Consider the following 23,839-nt stretch of genomic DNA (forward strand, 5'->3'; position numbering starts at 1 on the left):
TGGACTGGAACCTATGTCCTAGGGGGAGCGTTTGCTACTGCTGTTCAGGAGGATTTAAACTAATGTGGCAGGGGGATGGGAACAAGTTCAGAGAGACAGAGGGGTGTAAAATGAGGGTAGAAGCAAAAAGTAGTAAGGTGAAAAGTGAAGGTGGCAGGCACTTTTAATTGTATTAGGGCTAAGAGTATTGTAAAAACAAGCCTGAAGGCTTTGTGTGTCAATGTGAGGAGCATTCGTAACAAGGTGGATGAATTGAATGTGCAGATAGTTATTAATGAATATGATATAGTTGGGATCACAGAGACATGGCTCCAGGGTGACCAAGGATGAGAGCTCAACAACCAGGAATATTCAATATTCAGGAGAGATAGACAGGAAAGAAAAGGAGGTGGGGTAGCGTTGCTGGTTAGAGAGGAGATTAACGCAATAGAAAGGAAGAACATTAGCTTGGAGGATGTGGAATCGATATGGGTAGAGCTGCATAACACTAAGGGGCAGAAAATGCTGTTGGGAGTTGTGTACAGGCCACCTAACAGTAGTAGTGAGGTTGGGGATGGTATCAAACAGGAAATTAGAAATGCATGCAATAAAAAAACAGCAGTTATGATGGGTGACTTCAATCTACATATAGACTCAGTGAACCAAATTGGTAAGGGTGCTGAGGAAGAGGAGTTCTTGGAATGTATGCGGGATGGTTTTCTGAACCAACATGTCGAGGAACCAACTAGAGAGCAGGCCATTCTAGATTGGGTATTGAGCAGTGAGAAAGGGTTAGTTAGCAATCTTGTTGTGCAAGTCCCCTTGGGTAAGAGTGACCATAATATGGTGGAATTCTTCATTAAGATGGAGAGTGACATAGTTAATTCAGAAACAAAGGTTCTGAACTTAAAGAAGGGTAACTTTGAAGGTATGAGACGTGAATTAGGGTTGACGGTGGATATGCAATGGCAAGCATTTAAAGATCGCATGGATGAACTACAACAATTGTTCATCCCAGTTTGGCAAAAGAATAAACCAGGGAAGGTAGTGCACCCATGGCTGACAAGGGAAATTAGGGATAGCATCAAGTCCAAAGAAGAAACATATAAATTAGCCAGAAAAAGCAGCACACCTGAGGACTGGGAGAAATTCAGAGACCAGCAGAGGAGGACAAAGGGCTTAATTAGGAAAGGGAAAATAAATTATGAGAGAAAGCTGGCAGGGAACATAAAAACTGACTGTAAAAGCTTTTATAGATACGTGAAAAGAAAAAGATTGGTTAAGACAAATGTAGGTCCCTTACAGTCAGAAACAGGTGAATTGATCATGGGGAACAAGGACATGGCAGACCAATTGAATAACTACTTTGGTTCTGTCTTCACTAAGGAGGACATAAATAATCTTCCGGAAATAGTAGGGGACCGAGGGTCTAGTGAGTTGGAGGAACTGAGGGAAATACATGTTAGTAGGGAAGTGGTGTTAGGTAAATTGAAGGGATTAAAGGCAGATAAATCCCCAGGGCCAGATGGTCTGCATCCCAGAGTGTTTAAGGAAGTAGCCCAAGAAATAGTGGATGCATTAGTGATAATTTTTCAGAACTCCTTAGATTCTGGATTAGTTCCTGAGGATTGGAGGGTGGCTAATGTAACCCCACTTTTTAAAAAAGGAGGGAGAGAGAAACCGGGGAATTATAGACCAGTTAGCCTGACATTGGTGGTGGGGAAAATGCTAGAGTCAGTTATCAAGGATGTGATAACAGCACTTTTGGAAAGCGGTGAAATCATCGGACAAAGTCAGCATGGATTTGTGAAAGAAAAATCATGTCTGACGAATCTTATAGAATTTTCTGAGGATGTAACTAGTAGAGTGGATAGGGGAGAACCAGTGGATGTGGTATATTTGGATTTTCAAAAGGCTTTTGACAAAGTCCCACACAGGAGATTAGTGTGCAAACTTAAAGCATATGGTATTGGTGGTATATTATTGATGTGGATAGAGAATTGGTTGGCAGATAGGAAGCAAAGAGTGGGAACAAACGGGACCTTTTCAGAATGGCAGGCGGTGACTAGTGGGGTACTGCAAGGCTCAGTGCTGGGACCCCAATTGTTTACAGTATACGTTTGTATATTAATGATTAGATGAGGGAATTAAATGCAGCATCTCCAAGTTTGCAGATGACATGAAGCTGGGCGACAGTGTTAACTGTGAGGAGGATGCTAAGAGGATGCAGGGTGACTTGGATAGGTTAGGTGAGTGGGCAAATTCATGGCAGATACAATTTATTGTGGATAAGTGTGAGGTTAACCACTTTGGTGGCAAGAACAGGAAAACAGATTATTATCTGAATGGTGGCCGATTAGGAAAAGGGGAGGTGCAATGAGGTGCAATTTATTGAAAGTGGGCATGCAGGTACAGCAGGCGGTGAAAAAGGCAAATGGTATGTTGGCATTCATAGCAAAAGGATTTGAGTACAGGAGCAGGGAGGTTCTACTGCAGTTGTACAAGGCTTTGGCAAGACCACACCTGGAGTATTGTGTGCAGTTTTGGTCCCCTAAACTGAGGAGATTCTTGCCATAGAGGGAGTACAGAGAAGGTTCACCAGATTGATTCCTGGGATGGCAGGACTTTCATATGAAGAAAGACTGGATCGACTAGGCTTATACTCACTGGAATTTAGAAGATTGAGGGGGGATCTTATTGAAACGTATAAAATTCTAAAGGGATTGGACAGGCTAGATGCAGGAAGATTGTTTCTGATGTTGGGGAAGTCCAGAACAAGGGGTCACAGTTTAAGGATAAAGGGGAAGCCTTTTAGGACCGAGATGAGGAAAAACTTCTTCACACAGAGTGGTGAATCTGTGGAATTCTCTGCCACAGGAAACAGTTGAGGCCGGTTCATTGGCTATACTTAAGAGGAAGTTAGATATGGCCCTTGTGGCTAAAGGGATCGGGGGTATGGAGAGAATGCAGGTACGGGGCTCAGCCATGATCATACTGAATGGCGGTGCAGACTGGAAGGGCCGAATGGCCTACTCTTGCACCTATTTTCTATGTTTCTATGTTTGCCCTTGCCCAGTTCCTGGTTAATGACACCCATGATGTTAGTGTCATCTCCCTTGATGCCCCACTGGGAGAGCTACAACCCCGCACCTTCCCACCCAGCTCCTGCAAGTGTTGGGCATGGCAGTGGTTCAGTAGCCAACATGACCCCCCAACTGGGGAATGCTGCCTTGCCGGGTTATGATGCTTCGACCCCAGCGATTGCGTCGCTTCACCAAACCACAAACTGAAAAACACACTTCATCTTTATTGTTTTGCTTCTTTCACAGACAGAAAATATTCCTATTCATTCAACAGCCGACCCCATTCCCACAGCACTCTCTCTCTTTGCCCTCCTCACTGCTTCACAGACAGGGACATAGAGGGAGTGGTGTGGCTCTATTAGTAAAAAATGAAATCAAATCCTTAGAAAGACATAACATAAGATTGGAAGGAATTTGTAGAATGCCTAGCAGACGGCTCTTTAGAGCCGCTGGGACCCGCACGCTGGAGTTTAGAAGAATGGGGGGGGGGGGGGTGAGGGGTGGGGATCTCACTGAAACCTTTCAAATATTAAAAAGCCCAAGTAGAGTGGAGTTTTCATTTTGTGGGGGAGTCTAGGACCAAAGGACCCAGCCTCAGAATAGAGGGGCATCCATTTAGAACAGAAATGAGGAGGAATTTCTTTCGCCAGAGGGTGGCAAACCTTTGGAATTCATTGCCATGGATGGCTGTGGTATATTAAATTCTCCTCCTAGGTCTTATCAATCCTTGCCCTCTCAACCCCTTTGTTCCCCAAGGAGGTTGGTGGAAAATCCCCAAGGAGTGACTGTGAAATGGGAATGCCAACAGTTTCTGTTATGTTTCGTCAACCTGTGAAGAAATCCCTTTGTAATAGTCTGTGCCCAGTGAAGGGAGCTCCCTGTGCACAGACCAAAAACTGACAAGGTCACAGTATCAATTTGAAATATAAATATATTTTAAATTGCAGAGCTTGCTTCTGGGTGGGAACTTCTGGCTGTTTTTGGATTCAGGGATCTTGGTCAGCTCTGCTTCAGCAACACTGATCAGATATTGAGCACCAGGCCTTCTGCAGGGCCAGGCTGGGGTGGGGGGAGGTGTTGGGGAGGAGAGCAAGAGGCTCCTGTGTGCATTGGGACAGGGCAGGACGGAGAGTGTCCCTTGTCAGTGACAAGGAGATGGCAGACAAGGGACAGTAATGGGTGCAGTCGGGAGGGGCAAATATGGGAATGAGAGATTATTAGAATTAATCCTCCATCTTTCGAGATCACAGACACAAGTAAACCTGCTCACCATGATTATAAATTACAGTTGCTTAACAATACCAGAATATCAGCCAGTGTAAAGGGTGGGTTGAAGTCCGCTCAGTAAAACCAGCTTATCAGGGACTCCAACAAGATATCCACAGATATTGCCACAGTCCATGCAGAACAGCCCTCCTCAGCACCAGCTATGAGGCCTTCCCAAGCTCAATCTTCCTCTGGATGGCCCGGGTAGAGTGATAGATCAGCGAATCAACCAGGCTCGACACTGAAAGAGAGGCAAACAGTCTCAGCACGGCCATCCCAAAGTTGCTCTGTGCCCAGCATGTGGGCACAAAAGCACTGGCAGTGTGAGTCTGCGTGGTGAGACAGCACTGGGGTGTGTGTGTGTGAGTGAGTGAGAGAGTGTGTGTGTGTGTGGTTGTGTGAGTGAGTGTGTGTGTGGTTGTGTGAGTGAATATGTGTGTGGTTGTGTGTGTGAGAGTGTGAGTGTGTGTGTGTGGTTGTGTGTGTGAGTGTGTGTGGTTGTGTGTGTGTGTGTGGTTGTGTGTGTGTGTGTGGTTGTGTGAGTGAGTGTGTGTGTGGTTGTGTGAGTGAATATGTGTGTGGTTGTGTGTGTGAGAGTGTGAGTGTGTGTGTGTGGTTGTGTGTGTGTGGTTGTGAGTGTGTGGTTGTGTGTGTGTGTGTGGTTGTGTGTGTGAGTGTGTGTGTGTGGTTGTGTGAGTGAGTGTGTGTGTGGTTGTGTGAGTGAATATGTGTGTGGTTGTGTGTGTGAGAGTGTGAGTGTGTGTGTGGTTGTGTGTGTGAGTGTGTGTGGTTTGTGTGTGTGTGTGGTTGTGAGTGTGTGTGTGTGTGTGTGGTTGTGTGTGTGAGTGTGTGTGGTTGTGTGTGTGGTTGTGAGTGTGGGTGTGTGAGTGTGTGGTTTGTGTGTGTGTGTGTGGTTTGTGTGTGTGTGAGTGTGTGTGTGTGTGGTTGTGTGTGTGGTTGTGTGTGAGTGTGAGTGAGTGTGAGTGTGTGTGAGTGTGTGTGGTTGTGTGAGTGTGAGTGTGTGTGTGGTGGAGGTTCAGCGCTGACAGTGTGGCACAGTTTGTCAGTTCAGCGCTGGCAGTGAGTCAATGCGTCGGGTCAGCACTGGCAGTGCAGGTTTGCCGGGGGGCAGGGTCCAGCACTGGCAGTGAGAATCTGTGTGTTGCATCAGCATTGGCAATGTGGGCCTGTGTGGCAGTTCAGATGCTGCGTGTAGGATAACATGTGTAACTACACTTCCTGTGAGTGGAGACCGGACATGCATATCACTGACACTACAGCCCGGTTTATCTGGTCGATGTGTATGTACGTCCCTGTAGCGACAGTACCTGTGAAAACCCCGCCGATGATGGCACAGACACCAGTCAGAAAGTGGGTGAATGATCTGTAACAGAACACAGGTTAGTGTTCACATCACCATGGTCCATTTCACTTGCAGCCAGTGACTGTCCGACACTCCCACGCTCCAGTTCAGTACTCCCAGCAGCCATCCCAGCCTTGCACACGCCAAACCATCATACCTTAGTCCTGCACTTTCATCCTCAGTGACTGACCTGGCCACACTCCCAGTGTATGTCCCTCAATCTACACTCTTGTCCCACATCCTTACACCCTCTCGATGTCCGTCCCTTGTCCTACTCACTCCTAGTGACTGTCCCACACTCCCAGCATCCGTCCCTCAGTCCTGTGGCCCACGCTCCCAGCGTCCGTCCCTCAGTCCTGTGGCCCACGCTCCCAGCGTCCGTCCCTCAGTCCTGTGGCCCACGCTCCCAGCGTCCGTGCCTCAGACCTGTGGCCCACGCTCCCAGCGTCCGTCCCTCAGACCTGTGGCCCACGCTCCCAGCGTCCGTCCCTCAGTCCTGTGGCCCACGCTCCCAGCGTCCGTCCCTCAGTCCAGTGGCCCACGCTCCCAGCGTCCGTCCCTCAGTCCTGTGGCCCACGCTCCCAGCGTCCGTCCCTCAGACCTGTGGCCCACGCTCCCAGCGTCCGTCCCTCAGACCTGTGGCCCACGCTCCCAGCGTCCGTCCCTCAGTCCTGTGGCCCACGCTCCCAGCGTCCGTCCCTCAGTCCTGTGGCCCACGCTCCCAGCGTCCGTCCCTCAGTCCTGTGTCCCACACTCCGTGTCCGTCGCTCAGTCCTGTGACCACACTCCCAGTGTCCGTCCCTCAGTCCTGTGACCCACACTCCCAGTGATCGTCGCTCAGTCCTGTGTCCATCGCTCCCAGCTTCCGTCCCTCAGTCCTGTGGCCCACGCTCCCAGCGTCTGTCCCTCAGTCCTGTGACCCGCACTCCGTGTCCATCCCGTGATCTTGCTCTGCATCCATACCAGCAGCCACAGACCTGTGCTTCTCTGTGAACTTCACCATCATAGGGGAGAGCTCGTACAGCACAAAGACCCCCGGCAGCCCCTGGTCACCAATCAAGCCGTTGGCCACCTTCTCATGGCGTGTTACTGAGAATTGGTTGGTCCTCACCACCTGGGGAAAGGTTGGAGGTCGGGGTTAGGGACAGACAGCTGACAGTTTGGTGACGTTACCCAGAGGTCAGTTTTCACCATGGCTGCTGTGGGCTTGAATCATTTCATGACCCACAATTAAACAAGATCACTGGTTAGTGCAATGCCTTGCAGCGCAGGTGATAGGGCTTCAATTCCATTGGAACATAAGATATAGGAGCAGATTTAGGACATATGGCCCATCATCCATTTTTTTGCTCAGCCCCAGTGTCCTGCCTTCCCCCCATCCCTTCACTTAAGACAATACACCATAAGACATCGGAGCAGAATTAGGCCATCGAGTCTTCTCCGTCATTCGGCCCCAGTGTCCGTCCTTCTCCCCGTCACCTTTGATGTCGTGTTTAATGAAGAACCTATCAAGCTCTGCTTTAAATACACCCAATAACCTGTCCTCCACAGCTGCCTGTGGTAACGAATTCCACAAATTCACCATTCTCTGGCTAAAGAAATTTCTCTGCATCTTAAATCCAGACCCAGAGCCATTAAACATTACTCCATGATAACACTTTCATTCCCAGTAGCTTCCTTGTGAACCTCCTCTGATCCTTTTCTGACAGCAAATTAAACCTCTTGTTTAATTTCTTCTTTTAGTCCAGTTTCAGGCTCAGATTATTCCTATTCTTGCATTTCTTCCATTTTGACATCTTTTCTCAGAGAGGAGCTCAGAACTGTTCACAATACTCAAGGTGACGCCTCTCCAGTGCATTATCAAGCTTCAACATCACATCTCTGCTCTTGTACTCTAGATCTCTTGAAGTGAATGCTAACATGGCATTTGCCTTCCTCACCATCGACTCTACCTGCAATTTCTAGGGTGTTCTACACAAGAATTCCCAAGACCCTTTGCATCTCAGATTTTTGAATTTTCTTCCCCATTCAAAAAATAGTCTGCACATATATTTCTACTAAAGTGCATGACCGTGCATTTTCCAACATTATATTTCATTTGCCACTCTCTTCCCCATTTTCCTAATCTGTCTAAGTCCTTCTGCATCCTACCTGTTTCCTCAACACTACCTGCCCCTCCACCAATCTTTGTAACATCTGCAAACTTAGCAACAAAGCCATCCAGATCATTTATATACAGCATAAAAAGAAGTCCCAACACCGACCCCTGCAGAACACCACTAGTCACTGGCAGCCAACCAGAAAAGGATCCTTTTCTTCCCATTTGCTCCCCCCTACCAATCAGCCAATGCTCTAACCATGTTCGGAGTTTCCCTGTAATACCAGGGGGTATTAACTTGGTAAGCAGCCTCATGTGTGGCACCTTGTCAAAGGTCTTCTGAAAGTGCAAATATACAACATCCACTGCATCCCCTTTACCTATCCTACTTGTAATCTCTTCAAAGAATTCCAACAGTTTTGTCAGGCAGGATTTTCTCTGAAGGAAACCGTTATGACTTTGTCCTATCTTGCCCTGTGTTACCAAGTACTTCATCAGTTCATCCTTAGCAATTGACTCCAATATTTTCCCAACCACTGAGGTCATGCTAACTGGTCTATGATCTCCTTCCTACTGCCTTCCTCCTTTCTTAAAGAGTGGAGTGACTTTTGCAATTTTCCAGTCCTCTGGCACCACAGCGGAGTCCAATGATTTTTGAAAGATCATTTTTAATACTTCCACAATCTCTACTGCTACCTCTTTCAGAACCTTACGATGCAGTTCATCTGGTCCAGGTGATTTAAGTACCTTTAGGTCTTTCAGCTTTCTGAGCACTTTCTCTCTTGTAATAGTAACTGCACTCACTCCTCTTCCTTCACACACTACATCAGGAATACTGCTTGTGTCTTCCACAGTGAAGACTGGTGCAAAATACCAATTTAGTTCATCAGCCAACTCTTTGTCCCCCGTTATTATTTCTTCCCACAGCTGTCTGTAAGGAGTTAGTACGTTCTCCCCGTGATGCCAGGGTTTCCTCCCATAGTCCATATGGGTTATTAAGCTGTGGGCAGACTGCGTTGGTACCAGTGCTATGGTGACACTTGTGAGCTGCCCCCAGCACAACCTCATACTGTTGGCTGCTGAAGCAAATAACCTATTTCACTGTAGGTTTCATACGCACAAGAAATTCTGCAGCTGTTGAAAATCCAGGGCAACACACTAAATACTGGAGGAACTCAGGTATTGGACTGATGAAAGGTGTCAGCCTGAAACGACTGACTATTCCTGTCCATCGACGCTGCCTGACATGCTGAGTTCCTCCAGCACTCTGTGTGTTTCACTGCATGTTTCAGTCTATGTAGCTCATCTAGTTCATGCTAAACCATTTAAACTGGCTACTCCCATCAACCTGCACCTGAACCATAGCCCTCCATACCTCGACCATCCAAACCTCCCTTAAACGTTGAAATTGAGCTTGCATGCACCACTTGTGCTGGTAGCTCTTCCACACTCTCATGATCTCGAGTAAAGTTTCCTCTCATGTTCCCCTTAAATTTACCTTTCACCCTTAACCCATCCAATCTCAGTGGAAAAAGCCTGCTTGCATTAACCCTATCTATGTCCCTCATAATTTGTACACCTCTGTCAAATCTCCCCTCATTCTCCTACACTCCAGGGAATAAAGCTACAAACTATTCAATCTTTCCTTATAACTCAGGTCCTCTAGTTCCAGCAACATCCTTGTAAATGTTCTCTGTACTCTTTCAACCTTATTAACATCTTTCCTGTAGGTAGATGACCAAAACTGCTTAGAATACTCCATATGAGGCCTCACCATTGTCTTCTACAACTTCAACGTAACATCCCATCTCCTGTACTCAGTACTTTGATTTATGAAGGCTAGTGTGCCAAAAGCTTTCTTTACCTGTGACACCACTTACAATGAATTATTCCCAGATCCCTACCATTCTCTGCGTAAGACATATCTCACACTCGTCTGCATTGAAGTCCATCTGCCATTTTTCCAGCTGGTCCAGATCCTGTTGCAAGCTCTGCTAATCTTCCGCTCTGTCCACTACACCCCCAATCTTGATGCAAGTTGGCTGATCCAGTTGTGTTGTTTCGTATGGGAGGTGTTTTTCTCTTCACACTTTTAGTTTGTCTTTGTCCAGCCACTCCTCCAGCTCATGGCCACATCGATGGAGCACGGCAAAGTGGTCTTGGAGCTTGTAGAGCTCAGTTAACTTTTCAAACATGGTGGACTTGGCACCGCAAATGTGGTCCTTTTTATTCTGGGTGATGACCAAGCATCGAAAAGTTGGCTTGATTCTTGATGAAATGTGTCCTGGGGGGCAGACTAAAGTCTGTCCATTCGGGAGCCAGTTAACCACTGACGACAAACAACAGTGGACCCAGCACCAATCCCTGTGGCGTTCCACTAGTCACAAGCCTAGTATTCCACTTGTCTTGAATGCTAAATGACTGAATCTTCTGCACCAACCTTGTCAAATGCCAAATGTAGACAACACCCACTGCCTTGGCTTTATCCACTTCCCTGGTAATTTCCTTGTAAAACTCTACAAGACTGGTTAGACACGATCTACCATGCTGAAGCCATTATGATCATCCTCAATCTGTCCACCTATCCAAATACTCATATATCCGGTCCCTTAAAATACTTCCAATAACCTTCTCACCACTGATGTCAGGCTCAACGGCCTATAATTTCCTGGTTTATTTTTAAAGCCTTCCTTAAACAGCATTGGTTATCCTCCAATCCTCTGATACCTGAAGTGTTGCTGAGGATGATTTAAATATCCCTGCTCGGGTCCCTGCAATTTCTGCACTTGCCTCCCACAGGGTTTGAGGGACAACTTGTCAGGCCCTGGGGATTTATCCACCTTGATTTGCCTCCTCCTCTGTAATACGTATGGGGTCCATGACCTTGGTGCTGCTCTGCCTCACTTCCATAGATTCTGTATCCATCTCCTGAGGAAATACTGGTGCAAAAATTCCATTTAAGATCTCCCCCATCTCTTTTGGCTCCATGCATGGATTACCATTCTGATCTTCCAGAAGTCCAATTTTGTCCCTTGCTCTTAACGTATCTGTAGAATCCCCTGGGATTCTCCTTCTCCTTGTTTGCTAGGGCAAATACATGTCTTCTTTTAGCCCTCCTGAATTATTTCTTTAATCTCTTCAGATTACCAACTCTGTGATGGTGACATTCTACAGGCAATGAAACCTCCTGCTGTCCTCACCTGGCCTGGCATGAGGTCCCTACATTAGTAACAGGCCATTTGGCCCCTGGCATCTGCTCTCTTGTTCACTAAGCTGGTCCTTAACTTCAGCACCACTTCCTACACAGGTCTCAGATGACTGGAGAACTAATCTTGTTCCATTATCTATAAGGGCAGCAGACAGGATCAGGGAACTATAGGCTAGTGGGCTTTATGTCAATGGTGGTGGCGTCTGTTAGTCTCGTGAGACCATGGATCTGTGCCTGGGCAAGGTTGTACGGAAGACCGGCAGAGTCTCCCCTCTCCACGACACCGATGTTGTCCAAGGGAAGGGCAAGGGCCGATACAGCTTGGCATCAGTGTCGTCGCAGTAGTTGCCAGAACGAGATTGAAGGCAATGTTGGACTGCCTTAGGGACTCCAGCTCTGGATTTGTCCTCAGGGTTTACTCCCGAAGCCTTTCCCATGAGTGGGTATGGCCGCAAGGCAGCGGAGGTTTGAAATCAGAGTTCTCCCTCTCCTTGATGGACTGCCTTCCCAGGCTGACGATCTCCATCTACCTGAAACTACTTTAAGTCAGTAGTGTGGACATTACTGGAGGACAGCATTTCTGTACATTTGGGAAGGCAAGGACTGAAAATATATTAATTAATAAATAATTTAATGAATATTTTAAATACGATAATTTGAAAATATAGTTACACTGAACTTTGATCAGAGATGGTCCCTGTGTCTTTGCGTGTGGTTAATCCTATCTCGTTCCTTGGTGTCCTCATGTCTGAGGATCTCACCTGGTCCCTGAACTCCCCATCCTGATCAAAAAGGCGCAACAGCACCTTTATTTCCTGTGGAGCATCAAGAAAGCTCACCTCTGTCCCAGGATACTGACGGACTTTTACCGCTGTAACATTGAGAGCATACTCACCAACTGCATCTCAGTGTGGTATGGCAATTGTCCCATATCGGACCGCAAAGCACTCCAGCTTGTGGTGAAAACTGCCCAGCGGATTATCAGCACCCAGTTGCCCACCATTGAAAACATCTACCATAAACACTGCCTGGGCAGGGCAAAAAATATTATCAAGGATGCACCTCACTCTAACCATGGACTTTTTACTCTCCTCCCATCCGGTAGGCACTACAGGAGCCTCCACTCCCGCACCAGCAGGAACAGGAAGAGCTTCTTCCCTGAGGCTGTGACCCTGCTGAACCTCACATCACAGCGCTAAGCAGTATTGCACCCATATCGGACTGTCTCAGTACTTTTACATTTGTGTGCTGTAGCACTTACTTTTTATTCACAGTTATTTTGTAAATAACACTATTCTTCGCATTTCTGGTTAGATGCTAACTGCATTCCATTTGGCTTTGTATCTGTTCTTGGCACAAGTGACAATCTCATCTAATCGAATCCCACAGTTTTTGGAGGACGTTAAAGGCAGGGCGGTAGGTGCTCTTTGCATGGACTTTAGTCCAACATTTGACAAGGCTGTTCCAGACGGTCCATGTACCTAGATCCAAGGGGAGCTGCCTAATTGTATGCATATTTGGCCAAGCGGTTAGATGCAGAAGCTGCTGGTAAAACAATACTCTTCCCATCGGAAGTGTGAGACCAGTGGAGTAAGGCAGGAATCAGAACACAGTGCTATGTGGATAACTACACCCTCATGTTCAAATGGATAACTCTCTCTGCTGTCAGTCAGGGGCGAGGACTGCCCACATCAGAGTGTATGTGGTCCTTGTGCAGATTCCAATTCATTCATCACATATACAGTGAAACATGTCAACACTAACACAGTCCACCCACCGAGACCCCTGTGCACCCTCCCACAGCCCAGCATGTGATATTGACACCTGACCATTGAGGCACACATCCACTCCCTTTGCATCATCCCTCGGATCACCTTCATCACAAACCCCTACTCAGCGCAGTGGCCAGTGCTCACGTTCCAATAACGTTCATTAATTAGTCATGGCAAAGTTCACCAGGAGTTGGCAGGAGAATGGGGTAGAAAAGGCAAAGTCAGCCATGATGGAATGGTGGAGCACACTCGATGGGCTGAATGTCCTCATTCCGCTCCCATGTCTTCTGGGTTTAGAAATTACACAACGGGAATATCAGTATCCTGAAGTTGGACCCCAGCGCCAAATATGAACAAGGAATACCGTACTGCGGGAGGAGTGGTACTGAGGGGCACACTGTGGGAGGAGTGGTACTGAGGGTCACACTGTGGGAGGAGTGGTACTGAGGGTCACACTGTGGGAGGGGTGGTACCGAGGGTCACACTGTGGGAGGGGTGGAACCGAGGGTCACACTGTGGGAGGGGTGGTACTGAGGGAGAGTCACACTTCGGGAGGGGTGGTAATGAGGGAAAGTCACACTGTGAGGGGGTGGTACTGAGGGTCACACTGTGGGAGGGGTGGTAATGAGGGAGAGTCACACTGCGGGAGGGGTGATAATGAGGGAGAGTCACACTGTGGGAGGGGTGGTACTGAGGGAAAGTCACACTGCAGGAGGGGTGGTACTGAAGGAAAGTCACACTGCAGGAGGGGTGGTACTGAGGGAGGGTCACACTGTGGGAGGGGTGGTACCGAGGGTCAAACTGTGGGAGGGGTGGTACTGAGGGAGAGTCACACTTCGGGAGGGGTGGTAATGAGGGAAAGTCACACTGTGAGGGGGTGGTACTGAGGGTCACACTGTGGGAGGGGTGGTAATGAGGGAGAGTCACACTGCGGGAGGGGTGATAATGAGGGAGCGTCACACTGTGGGAGGGGTGATAATGAGGGAGAGTCACACTGCGGGAGGGGTGGTACTGAGGGAAAGTCACACTGCAGGAGGGGTGGTACTGAGGGTCACACTGTGGGAGGGGTGGTAATGAGGGAAAGTCACACTGTGAGGGGGTGGTACTGAGCGTCACACTGTGGGAGGGGTGATAATGAGGGAGAGTCACACTGCGGGAGGGGTGGTACTGAGGGAAAGTCACACTGCAGGAGGGGTGGTACTGAGGGTCACACTGTGGGAGGGGTGATAATGGAGGAGGGTCACAGTGTGGGAGGGGTGGGTACTGGGAGAGTCACACTGTGAGAGGGGTGGTAATGAGGGAGAGTCACACTGTGAGAGGGGTGGTACTGAGGGTCACACTGTGAGAGGGCTGGTACTGTGGGAGGGGTGGTAATGGAGGAGGGTCACACCGTTGGAACCAGTGCCTCGTACCACGTGAATCGGCTCTAGCTCACCTCACCATCCAACTTGACATAAATCGTGGGGACGATCTTCACGAAGTATTGGAACATCATGGAAGCTGAAAGAAACAGAGGCAAGGTAATGAAGTGGCTGGGTGAAGCACCCTTTGCCCTACTGAGACCTGAAGGTTCTTTATTTCTACTCACTGGATGGTGGAATGTGTTCAATCTATTCATCCCAAAAATGAACCTTCGCTTCTGAAGTAGATAATTCCTTTGTGGTAGACACCAACATTTGATTTGTCCTTTTCAGCCTGTCCCATGCCTGAAGGCAGATGTGTTTCTCACAACAGCCAGACCTCTGTTCAGTGACTTCTCTCCATTTAAACAATATTCCTCACACTATAAGCCACCCAGCCATCTTTATTCCACCCACTGGAATCGTTTAGATCTGTTGTAAAGTCTGTTTCCTCCCCACCAATCTGCTAATGTGGATATGTTACACGCAGTGTCTTTACCCATCACTGGTAGTGAATAGCACGAACCTTGAAGTACTCACGTTTACCCATTTAGCCCTGCTATTTCTAATTCCTTCACCATGACGTGGAAGCATCGGAAAGGGTACAGAGGAGATTTACCAGGATGCTGCCTGGTTTAGAGAGTATGGATTATGATCAGAGATTAAGGGAGCTAGGGCTTTACTCTTTGGAGAGATGGAGGATGAGAGGAGACATGATAGAGGTGTACAAGATATTAAGAGGAATAGACAGAGTGGACAGCCAGCGCCTCTTCCCCAGGGCACCACTGCTCAGTACAAAAGGACATGGCTTTAAGGTAAGGGGTGGGAAGTTCAAGTGGGATATTAGAGGAAGGTTTTTCACTCAGAGAGTGGTTGGTGCGTGGAATGCACTGCCTGAGTCAGTGGTGGAGGCAGATACACTAGTGAAGTTTAAAAGACTACTAGACAGGTATATGGAGGAATTTAAGGTGGGGGGTTATATGGGAGGCAGGGTTTGAGGGTCGACACAACATTGTGGGCTGAAGGGCCTGTACTGTGCTGTATTGTTCTATGTTCTATCTCTTAGCCTTTTCTATAACATCTTATCAAATGTCTTTTAAAAATCCAATAATTTCCCTCAGAGTCTACACGTTCAATATTTATGTAAACCCTGTTCTGTTTCTTTAGCTGGGATACAAATAACTAGTGTCCTGAAGATGGAAATGCATGTGGCAAGCGTGCCTCTAACAAAATTGTACAGGGCAAAGGTGAATGACACGGAACACTGTGCACAGTTCTGGTCACCACACTACAGGAAAGATGTGACTAAACTACGACAGGGTACAGAAAATATTCACAGAAATGTCAGAATACTCCAGCATTTGCAGAGTCCACTGCCCCCATTTACAAATCTATTTCCTGGGCTGTGGGCTTGAGTTATAGAGAGACTAGATAGGCCAGGATTGGTTTTCCTGGAGTGCAGGAGCCTGAGAGGTGACATGATAGGGTTTTTATTAAAGTGAGACTGTAATAGACTACGTTCCCCTGAACTGGAGGGAATAGGCTTAAGGTGAGGAGGGAGCTGCAAGTTCCCAGGGTACCCATGCCATGAAAATCCCCAGCCTCAAGTCGTCACTTTTATTGTCATTTCGACCATAACTTCTGGTACAGTACATAGTAAAAATGAGACAATGTTTTTCAATACTCATTACAGTATGTTATGAAAACTGCATGAAGCCTTAACCCAAATAATACATGACCAAATAAAAATAACATTAATAAATTTTTATTCAAAGAGCTGCCAGAGAAGCAACTGTAATAACATTTTACTCAAATGATGGTCGGTGTAGGAGCAGTGGGCCGAAAGGCCTGTTTCCATGACTACTGACTGGCCCAGTTTCCGGTTTACGCCTCTCCCTTTACTTGTAGACTGGGGCCCCGTTTGCTGTTCTAGGGAACGGATCACGTGATCCGGCATAACCTCCGATCACCGGAAACCTCACCACGTGATCGGCAACGCGCTCTCCCCTCGCCATGTGACACGATGACAGCCGGGTCAAATGTTACTACTTCCTGTCTAGACTAAGATGGCGGTCTGATATCGGGGAAGAGAGAACGAAGTCGGGGTGAGTGGGGTAGATAGTGCCGAGGGGCGGAACAGTGTCGGAGAGATGACACTGAGGGCTTCGGAACCAGGGAATCGGAGTATGGGACACGGTCGGACCGGGAGACGGGGTCCGATCACGAGGCACGGAGCGTCCAACAGGCAGGCCAAGAGACGGTCGGGTGGAGGGGAGTGGGGAGGGTTGAAGGGGGACGGATTCTCGCTGGGAACGCTACTGCCCGTTTCAGATTGATACCAGTTGTGCACTTCTGGGGTGGGGCGGTGAGGAGAGGGGGATTGGGGGAGGGTTGAAGAGGAACACGGCTGCCTGTTTCAGGTTGATACTAGTTGTACACTTCCAGTGTGGAGAGGAAGGGAGGGTTGAAGGGAGATGGATTCTTACTGGGAGCACTGCTGCCTGTTTCAGGTTGTATATTTCCATATGAAACCCGCTCTGTGGTTGATGGGTCAGTGACCTGGTGACCGAAGATTGAAACCGCTGCCCAGTGAGCAAACTGGTCACCGTCAGCGGAGAGCCGCAAGAGAACTATAGTTTTACCACCTTCGTTATTTCTGTCCCCTCTGGGAGTAGGCCAGTGGCTAGTACTAAGGGAGATACTGCCGGGATTGACCATCACTGTATGATGCTCAGAGACCTTGCTGCCCTCTCCTAGATGCCAGTCACAGTGGGACCGTATGGGCAGTCACAGCCCAGCTGCTTTGACAGGGTGAAGATGGGATTCATGATGGGCTGTGCAGTTGGCATGGCCGCTGGAGCACTGTTCGGCACCTTCTCCTGCCTCAGGTCAGTACATCACTGTTTCAAACTGCAAACAAGTTTTGTAATCTATAGACCATATCTCTTGTCTCCTCACAAAAGTTTGGCGTCCTCTGGATGGGTGACACCCAAAGGCAGGCGACCCAGCTGTTGAGAGTGAAAAGCTCAGCTGCACCTCCGTGACATTGACGCCAATAGTCAGATAACAATCTGACCACAGGTCAGTCATGGTTCAGAGAAATACAGTGATGTGTAACTGACAACTCTGCAACACTCACCCTCTGTGTAGGCAGGGTATGCCTCCTTCCACAGCCCAGTGTTTGCTGATGACAGCAACTACAGTTGAATTACATATTAAAACGTAAGAGTCTGAGTGATAATGCATGAATAAAGGCCATGCCAACCAAGTTGTCTGTCTATGGTATTGATGGGATAGAGAATTGGTTGGCAGACAAGAAGCAAAGAGTGGGAGTAAACGGGACCTTTTCAGAATGGCAGGCAGTGACTAGTGGGGTACCGCAAGGCTGGGACCCCAGTTGTTTACAATATTTATTAATGATTTAGACGAGGGTATTAAATGCAGCATCTCCAAGTTTACAGATGACACGAAGCTGGGCGGCGGTGTTAGCTGTGAGGAGGATGCAAAGAGGATGCAAGGTGACTTGGATAAGTTAGGTGAGTGGGCAAATTCATGGCAGATGCAATTTAATGTGGATAAATGTGAGGTTATCCACTTTGGTTGCAAGAACAGGAAAACAGATTATTATCTGAATGGTGGCCAATTAGGAAAAGGGGAGATGCAACGAGACCTGGGTGTCATTGTACACCAGTCATTGAGGGTGGGTGTGCAGGTACAGCAGGTGGTGAAAAAGGCAAATGGTATGTTGGCATTCATAGCAAAAGGATTTGAGTACAGGAGTAGGGAGGTTCTACTGCAGTTGTACAAGGCTTTGGCGAGACCACACCTGGAGTACAAAGAAGGTTCACCAGATTGATTCCTGGGATGGCAGGACTTGCATATGAAGAAAGACTGGATCAACTAGGCTTATACTCACTAGAATTTAGAAGATTGAGGGGGGATCTTATTGAAACATATAAAATTCTAAAGGGATTGGACAGGCTAGATGCAGGAAGATTGTTTCCAATGTTGGGGAAGTCCAGAACGAGGAGTCACAATTTAAGGATAAAGGGGAAGCCTTTTAGGACCGAGATGAGGAAAACCTTCTTCACACAGAGAGTGGTGAATCTGTGGAATTCTCTGCCACAGGAAACAGTTGAGGCCGGTTCATTGGCTATATTTAAGAGGAAGTTAGATATGGCCCTTGTGGCTAAAAGGATCAGAGGGTATGGAGAGAAAGCAGGTACAGGGTTCTGAGTTGGATGATCAGCCATGATCATACTGAATGGCGGTGCATGCTCGGAAGGGCCAAATGGCCTACTCCTGCACCTATTTTCTATGTTTCTAAGGTAGTCCTGTTTGGTACATATCCCTAAACCATTCCTATCCATGTAGCTGTCCAAATGCTTTTAAACTTCGTAATTGTACTGTCACTCTCTTCCTCTGGCAGCTCATTGCATACACTGTGTGAAAAAGTTGCCCTCAGATCTCCCTTAAATCTTTCCGCTTTCATCTTAAACATATACCCTCTCAATTTAGACTCTTCTATCCTGGGAAAAAGACAGATCATTCACTATAAGTGGTCACAGGAAAACTTTAAGCCCAAAGCTGGCTTACCCAGAATTCAAAGAGCACCTGATTACCACCTGTAATACAGATCAATAACTGGGTGTGGTGGGCAGGTTCTGTTACCCTCTGAGCTTAATGCTGTATCTCCCTTGAAATCTCCTGACACCGAGTCGTGATAGACAAGGTGTCTATTTTGATGCCATTTTCAGGCAGAGATCAGGTAGATGGTCAGAATCTTTTCCCCATGGTGGGGTGTCCAAAACTCCACATGTACAGTCCCAAACCCAGCTGCAAAGGGAGGGGGAGTTGGGCATGGGGCTAGTAACCCCATTCCATAAAAACCCAGAGCTACAGACAAGGCAATCAAAGCTTTAAAGATGCCATTACTATGAGAGGAAGGATCTTTGAAGATGGGTTACATCTGGGGACAACTTGAAAGACTGGCCCAGGACAGAGGACTCCTATGTCCCAGTCAGGGTGATGGAGGGGGTGTCCAAAATTTAGTGAGAGAAAGGAAGGTATCTGGAAGGTGGATTTGGATACAAGACAGACAGTCACAACAATAAGGCAAAGACCTAATGTGAGCATCTGGGATTAGTACAGATAAGCATGGCCAAGTTGGGCTGAATGGCCTTTTACTGTACTGTACAACTGTTTTCTGCAGCGCTTTTGATGTAGGCTGAAGGTTATTCCGTCAGTGGAGAGGCTGAACATCCTGGAGTGGTTCTCGTGCCCCATTCCACTGATACACCATCTTTATGTGTCATCAACCATACCAGATGTCAGCAACTGGCTCTTCCCCTGGTAGGTGCTGGCAGCAGCTGCAAAAACAGTGTCTCCCAGAGACTTCCATTCCACTGCTGTCACACACCCTGACTTCTGTCTGGGTGGAGTTTGTGTGTTCTCCCCATTACTGTGTGGGTTTCTTCTCTCATCCCAGAGTTAAGCAGCAACTAGGGTCAGCTGGAAGGTGAACTGAGTGTTGAGGGTGAGTAGGTGATGGACTGAATGGCCTCATTATGGTACAATTGAATATTAAGTACATTCTGTACAAATGCACTTTTGCTTGGCTTTCAGGCTGGGACTGAGGGGCCGTGAGCTGCTGGGTGGAGTTGGGAAGACCATGATGCAGAGCGGAGGCACATTTGGAACCTTCATGGCTATTGGAATGGGAATCCGATGCTGACACATCTTTCTGAACTTGAGAGGGTCATACAGTGGCATTTCCTGCCAGAGATTAAGCTGTATCAATAATGCAGAATAAAATATGACTGAAAATGTGTGTGATTGGGGGTGGGGTTTGACACTGAACATTTAACTATCCGGGTGACAGTGGCAGGTCCAGAGGAGTACACGCGTTTTTCAATTGTGTCTATTGATAGGAAAGCCTGTTACTACATGGGGAACATGTGCCCATTGTTTCACCTATCACCTACCAGCTTGACGTCCTTCCCCTTCCCCCTTCCTTTCCGGAACCGATGAGGGCTCTCAGCCTGAAACATTCAGTTGATTCCCCTCCGCAGATGCTGCCTGACCTGTTGAGTCCCTCCATCACTCTATGCGTTGCTGAATGTTTGAGGGCTGTGCAACCGGTGTACGTTACCTGTGGAATTCAGCAGGTGGTGTGAAGGAATGGGTCAGTAAACAGAGCAACATGCCAGGACTGGACACTATCTGAAGCTGGCAGAACAATTTGGGAAGGTTATTACATTTAAAAAAAAGCACACCCAGACCACTATAGTCTGGCAGAGTGCTCATTCAAGAAAACACACCTCGTGCAATGTGGAGAGATTAAAGTATAAATTAGTGGTTTGGAGACTGAGAAAGGTTTCAGTGCCTGGAAGGGCCCGGGGCAAAATAACGGTCTGATGATCTGGAACGTTCTGACCGAAAGCCTGGTGGATCTTCCACAACATCTGCCGAGTGTGAGATGGAAGACAGGTCCTCAGAGCCATGTCCCAATTGCAACAGGTTGATGTTATGCTCACTGATTTAATCTTCTTGTGCTCAGAAATGAAGAATTTAGGGCCTGGCCTTGGCCCGAAACCTGCACATTATCTCTGCAGTCTGCTGCCATCTTACTCACCTTGGTATGCAGTTACATTGCTTCCATCGAGCGGATTGACTATTCCTGGGTAATCACTGCCAAAGGAGAGGTGCTTGATGTAGTGTGTCATGTTTATCTGGAGGAGAAAGTACAGGCAACATTACTCACATCGTTCCACAATGGGAGGCTCCCGCAGATCTCCCAGTAGAGTGAACAAGCTCCAGTGTTACACAACTCCCAGATCTCTCTTCCTTTGGCCTTACTTTGTCTCAGGATTTGCTGGTTGTCTACAGTCTACAGTTTTGTCAGGTGACAGGATTGAGCAGTTTTGGATCTAACTAGTTTAACCGGTGGATTTGGATTGTCTGATAAAGTCCCACACAGGTTACTTGGATGACAAGTACAGGGCAGATGGAGTTGGAGTGATATATCGGTCAGGCTGTGACTGGGGGAGCACACAGGGATTAGTGCCCACAGCTCAGCTCTACATGCATGATTGACGAGGGAACTTTGCCTGTTTCCTGGTAGCTTGTGCAGAGGATTTGGATTGTTGACAGGCTGGGGATAAGGCAGCTGGAAGATAATGTGAACAAAATGGAACTGGGTTGCATTGCAAAATGGCATTTGAGAGTGTTGCACAGTCACAGCCAACTGAAACGTGACCAGCAAGGCAAGTGAGGGTGGCACAGAGCAGAGGAGAAATGTCATCATCCAGGAGGTGAATCTCTGCTCCAGAGGGAATGTGGAGACTGTTCATTCCAAACAAATGGACAGATATGAAGAGCAACCTGACGTCAGTGCTGAGGCTGAAGATCAGGCACGGTCACAGCAATTTATTCTCAGAAAGACAGCTTGACGCCAGATTCAGACAATTCCTGCTGTCCAGTACAGGCACTCACCTCACTGCTGATCAAGACAAGTTATTGGATAAATGCAGAAACATTCTAAGCATCAACACTTAAAACACGATTAAACAAAAACCCAAACAGAGAATGGAGCTCTGAATTTTACCTACATTGTCCAGTCCAAATGTTTGCAGGTCATGAACTGGGAGAGAAAAGGGGAAGAAAAACACTGGATTAGAAGCAGAATTTACATTTAAATATTTAGGTGAACAGGATATAGAGGACTGCAGGCTGCGTGCTGGGTGATGGGATGGGTACAGACAGATACCGGTTGGCAGGGTGAGTTGAAGAACCTGCTCCGTGCTTGGAACAATATTACTGGCCCCTTAACAATCTAATAAGCACCTGGTTATAGTTAAAACCCATTGTTTGATTATGGATTATTTACACACATCACCAAATTATACTGTCCTGTGGACCAGTGACCTTGGGGACAAGGTGGTCCATTATCGCATTGTTATTCTGCAACTTGAACTGAAGCTATGCATTTACTGTATGGAAAGAAGCCAGTTAATTCTGCAGACACACGGCCATTTGCTTCACATCAATTAGTGTTTGTTAGTTTCACTTTGCATGCACAGACAGCGGTGAGAGGGCAAGCACCAGGCAATGATGTGAGCAGACTCACTGACCCACACCCTAGTACACCAGTCAGCATACACCGACTACTCAATGTGGTCAAGGGCCCCACATCGGTCTCTAGCACAGAAGAATCTGGTCTGCCATGCCACGTGCTTGACTCCAATAAGCAGTCTGGCTTGCACGAATCATTTTGTAATGTGTAGTAATTTTATGAATTTGCTCTGCTGCAGGTTTCATGTCCGAAGAGGCAGTGATAATGAAGCTGATTGTGAATAAACTCTGGCACTGATATTGGGTATAATCTGGATAACTTGTACATCAATTACATGGCCTCTGCTGGAACAGAGGCCCATTGTCTCCCACCATGACGCTAAATTAATCCCACCTGCCTGCAAATGACCCATGCCCCTCCATTCTCTGCCAGGGAATGCCTCAAACTATTGCCACCCAGAAACGTGTTCCTGGTATCTACCACTGTTCAAAACAACTTAACTAAAATCATCTAGAAACTCTCCCCTGGATACCTTCTAGTCTTTTGACATTTTCTCTCTGGGAATAAGACTATATACCATCTCTACACCTCCCATACTTTTATAAACCTCTGTCAGGTCTCCCTCAGTCTGCCATATTCCAGAGAAATTTATCCTGTTTCATCTTTGAGTAGTAGCCGTGTGTTTGATCTATAGACATGAAGAGCTGATGGGCCTGTTTCTGTACTGGCCCATCCTGTACTGTCCCTTGCCCGTACCATCCAGTCCCCGTCCCGTACTATCCCCTCTCCGTCCCGTACTGTCCCTTCCCCGTACCATCCAATCCCTGTACTGCCCCTGCACTGGCCTGTTTCACCTTCTAAGCAGTGGCTGTGTAGTTGATCTATGGGTTTCCTGGATATTCAGACTTTGCTGCCAGTTATACCCAGCATCTCACAATTCAAAGAGCAAACACGAGGAAATCCGCAGATGCTGGAAATTCAAACAACACACACAAAATGCTGGTGGAACACAGCAGGCCAGGTAGCGTCTATAGAGAGAAGCGCTGTCGACGTTTCGGGCCGAGACCCTTCATCGGGACTAACTGAAAGGAAAGATATTAAGAGATTTGAAAGTAGTGGGGGGAGGGGGAAATGCAAAATGATAGGAGAAGACCAGAGGGAGTGGGATGAAGCTAAGAGCTGAAAAGGTGATTGGCGAAAGTGATGCATCAGGTTGGAAGCTACCCAGCCGGTATATAAGGTGTTGTTCCTCCAACCTGAGTTTGGATTCATTTTGACAATAGAGGAGGCCATGGATAGACGTATCAGAATGGGAATGGGACGTGGAATTAAAATGGATCCCACTACCAAACACATTTTTCCTTTCCCCCCCCCCCTTTCTGCTTTTCGCAGGGATCGCTACCTACGCGACTCCCTTGTCCACTCGTCCCCCCCCACCCCTTCCCACTGATCTCCCTCCTGGTACTTATCCTTGTAAACGGAACAAATGCTACACCTGCCCTTACACTTCCTCCCTCACCACCATTCAGGGCCCCAGACAGTCCTTCCAGGTGAGGCGACACTTCACCTGTCAGTCGGCTGGTGTGGTATACTGTG

At 47.6% G+C, this 23,839-nt stretch overlaps 2 protein-coding genes across 3 annotated transcripts in view; one reads left to right on the forward strand and one right to left on the reverse strand.

The window, feature by feature from the left end:
• Positions 1-3,266: 3,266 nt before the first annotated feature.
• ergic3 (ERGIC and golgi 3) overlaps positions 3,267-23,839 on the reverse strand; it is a 40,152-nt gene continuing 19,579 nt past the window's right edge. For both annotated transcript variants that reach the window (XM_059981087.1, XM_059981086.1), the window contains 6 exons: positions 21,780-21,811; positions 20,804-20,900; positions 14,205-14,269; positions 6,669-6,805; positions 5,657-5,712; positions 3,267-4,569 (listed from right to left, as the gene is read on the reverse strand). In XM_059981087.1, coding sequence (XP_059837070.1) covers positions 4,490-4,569; positions 5,657-5,712; positions 6,669-6,805; positions 14,205-14,269; positions 20,804-20,900; positions 21,780-21,811 — 467 coding nt within the window. In that variant the 3' untranslated portion in view covers positions 3,267-4,489. The remainder of the gene's footprint in view (positions 4,570-5,656; positions 5,713-6,668; positions 6,806-14,204; positions 14,270-20,803; positions 20,901-21,779; positions 21,812-23,839) is intronic.
• On the forward strand, positions 16,119-19,995 carry romo1 (reactive oxygen species modulator 1). The gene is made up of 3 exons (XM_059981091.1): positions 16,119-16,274; positions 16,927-17,057; positions 19,795-19,995. Exons 2-3 carry the CDS (start codon positions 16,927-16,929, stop codon positions 19,901-19,903), a joined length of 240 nt encoding a protein of 79 aa, XP_059837074.1. The 5' UTR covers positions 16,119-16,274; the 3' UTR covers positions 19,904-19,995.

Source organism: Hypanus sabinus, chromosome 9 (assembly GCF_030144855.1).
Source record: "Hypanus sabinus isolate sHypSab1 chromosome 9, sHypSab1.hap1, whole genome shotgun sequence".
Taxonomy (NCBI): domain Eukaryota; kingdom Metazoa; phylum Chordata; class Chondrichthyes; order Myliobatiformes; family Dasyatidae; genus Hypanus; species Hypanus sabinus.